Here is a 2,600-nt window from a genome sequence, read left to right on the forward strand (position 1 = left end):
TGTACACGTCTTCTTTCGGTTTAATGATAATAAAAGAAAATAAATCAGGACAAAAAAGATTATGTGTCAGGATAAAACAGATTAAGACGGGAAAGGTGAAAAAAAGTGAGCCAAATTTAAACATAAGAAGAAAAAGAATATATGTCACTTCATTGCTGATTTTCTTGATGGTTTGCTTTCAGTTGGGTAAGTTTACTACTCAAAAACAATCAGGGATGTCCATGTAGGAAAATGCTCCATACATCCACCCCAAAAAATAGTTATCAAGTGATTCAAGTTGCTGAGGATAAATAAGGACATTCCAAAATCTATAGTGTTTGACTACAATTGTGAAAAAAATTAATCATTTCAGAACAATTTGATTATAAAAATTGATCAAAAACCAATGCTGTAACTACCTAACTAGGCGAAGCTAGAATTTATCATATTGAAAACCATAAAATTATCAATTATTCTGTTCATACTTGCGGCCTATTAATATATTTCTTGACTTCATGTAATGTGCCCCAATTCACAAAAGTACGTAAGAGTGATAGACAAAAGAAAAAGTGTGGGATAAAAAGAAACTACCTTGGCAACGGCTACCACATTCAAATACTTGGTTGATCCTACTAGTAGACATATGCTCGTCTCAAAGAAAAGAAAATAACTAGTTAGAGATGGATATTGCAGATTTTCAAGCATTTGAATTCGATCAATTTAATGATTTTCTCGACACTACGAATTTCCAGGAACTCATTGATCAAATTAGAGAAGAAACTGCCGAACCCGTAAAGACTTTCGTGCCAAATTACTATGGTAATGGTCATCAGCAACAAGAAGTTAATAATGAGCTTATGTTTTTCAATGATGGTGCTACATATGATAATAACCAGTTCTTTCCCACTCCGGGAGAGTTATTTGGATTCAGTTACCCCGCCGCTGATACTACTAGTGCTACTCTTGTTTCTGATCCAATACCAGCCAATCCGAATTTTTTATCATCATCTGGTGCCTTCGACATTGACGGATTACTAGATGAAACGGAAAATGGAGAAAATGATGCAGGCGACTATTGGTCCGGAAATACAACTATAACTCCACGATCATCATCTTCAAAGAGGAGCTCTTCGTGCCTTGATAGCACGAGAATACTAAGTTCTGAACGGACGAGAAGAGTTCGAATGAAACATAATCTTTACGCCTTACGTGCTTTGGTTCCTAACATCACCAAGGTTTTGCTCTTTTCTCATATCATAGTTTACTAACAACCTAGCTACACGTGTGTATTGTTGTTTCAATTGTATAAAACTCTGATTTGGTTACTTATGCAGATGGATAAGGCATCAATCGTAGGAGATGCGGTATCATATGTTCAAGATTTACAAAAGAAAGCTAAGAAACTACAAACTGAAATTGCAGAACTCGAATCATCATCATCGACTAAAAAAGGAGATAGTTGCTTGAACATAGTTGAAAATCCAAAAAAGACCCCTTATATAAAAAAGCATCAAGTTTGCAAGAAAATTTTGAAAATGGATGTGTTCCAAGTAGAAGAAAGTGTGTTTTGTGTAAGATTAGCTTGCAACAAAGGAGAAGGCATTGCAGTATCTTTGTATAAAGCTCTTGATTCATTAACTTCAATCGACGTGCAAAGTTCGAATTTCGTAACGTCTCCTGAGAGATTAGTGCTTACTTTCACAGTTAATGTAAGTGAACATTCCTTAACCTGCAAATAATTTGTCCTCCTACTCCTTTTGTTGTCATGTTTTGTAGACTGACTTTGGTTTTAAATGAAACAGATTAAAGAGTGTGGAGAAAACATGATGGACCTATCAAACTTGAAGTCATGGTTGAATAGAGCTCTTTTTAATCAAGGATTTGAGTACAAACTGAACAGTACTTAAACCTTGTATCTTACTCAAATCTAGTATTTTTTCCCTTTTGTAATACCAATGGAGTAGAATTGTGTAACGGATTATTAATCCAATTTATGGGCCTAAGGTTTCTCGTGCAGCAAATTTGACCAATTTCATAGAACCATGGGGCATTGGAGTTCAAATATTACTGCTGTTAATTCTTAAGATAAAAAGAAAAGAGCAAACAATTCAATTTCCCTTTTCATAGAAAACATAAAGCTTCTAACAATCAAATCTAAATTGAAAATTTATTACATCACTATCTTAGTGCCTTAATATGCGACGAGGCAACCTCCAAAGACTGCTCATATAGGAACGGTTAATAGAAATCCATTCAGTTGTTATCTTAAGAACATTCTTATCAGGATGTCTAAGGAAGTAATCAAACATGTTTCTCATATTACTAGTTTTAAATGTTCAACATTCAGACAAGTAAAGTGATGTGATGAGCCAATTCTTGCCTATAATGATAATAAAAAAACCTTTTTACAATTATAAAAGGAATAAGGATACAAGGACATATGGCTATTTTGATAATCCAATGAGTAGAATAGTATTTCTACGAAAGAAAAAAACTTCAAACGTTTCTTCCATGGCTGGAGAAATTTTTGGATCAAAAGTGTCAACCGTTCCTGAATACATTCACATCAACAATCGTGTTTCGGAACTCAAAATTAGTATAAATAGACTCAAGTGCACCAT

The 2,600-nt window shown here is 34.0% G+C and overlaps 1 protein-coding gene across 1 annotated transcript; it reads left to right on the forward strand.

Annotated features, from left to right (window-relative positions):
* The first annotated feature begins 659 nt into the window (after nt 1–659).
* Nucleotides 660–1,886, forward strand: LOC113338509 (transcription factor FER-LIKE IRON DEFICIENCY-INDUCED TRANSCRIPTION FACTOR-like). The gene is made up of 3 exons (XM_026583916.1): nt 660–1,214; nt 1,314–1,688; nt 1,782–1,886. The coding sequence occupies exons 1-3, from the start codon at nt 660–662 to the stop codon at nt 1,884–1,886; spliced, it is 1,035 nt and encodes a 344-aa protein (XP_026439701.1).
* Nucleotides 1,887–2,600: the final 714 nt, after the last annotated feature.

Source organism: Papaver somniferum, unplaced genomic scaffold (assembly GCF_003573695.1).
Source record: "Papaver somniferum cultivar HN1 unplaced genomic scaffold, ASM357369v1 unplaced-scaffold_19, whole genome shotgun sequence".
In the NCBI taxonomy this organism is placed as follows: domain Eukaryota; kingdom Viridiplantae; phylum Streptophyta; class Magnoliopsida; order Ranunculales; family Papaveraceae; genus Papaver; species Papaver somniferum.

Bases quoted from the DNA above. Each gene is read 5' to 3' on its own strand.
- LOC113338509 (XM_026583916.1), top strand. From the start codon at position 660: ATGGATATTGCAGATTTTCAAGCATTTGAATTCGATCAATTTAATGAT. The intron at 1,215-1,313 runs GTTTTGCTCTTT...TTACTTATGCAG, and splicing joins TGGTTCCTAACATCACCAAG to ATGGATAAGGCATCAATCGT. The intron at 1,689-1,781 runs GTAAGTGAACAT...TAAATGAAACAG, and splicing joins TGCTTACTTTCACAGTTAAT to ATTAAAGAGTGTGGAGAAAA.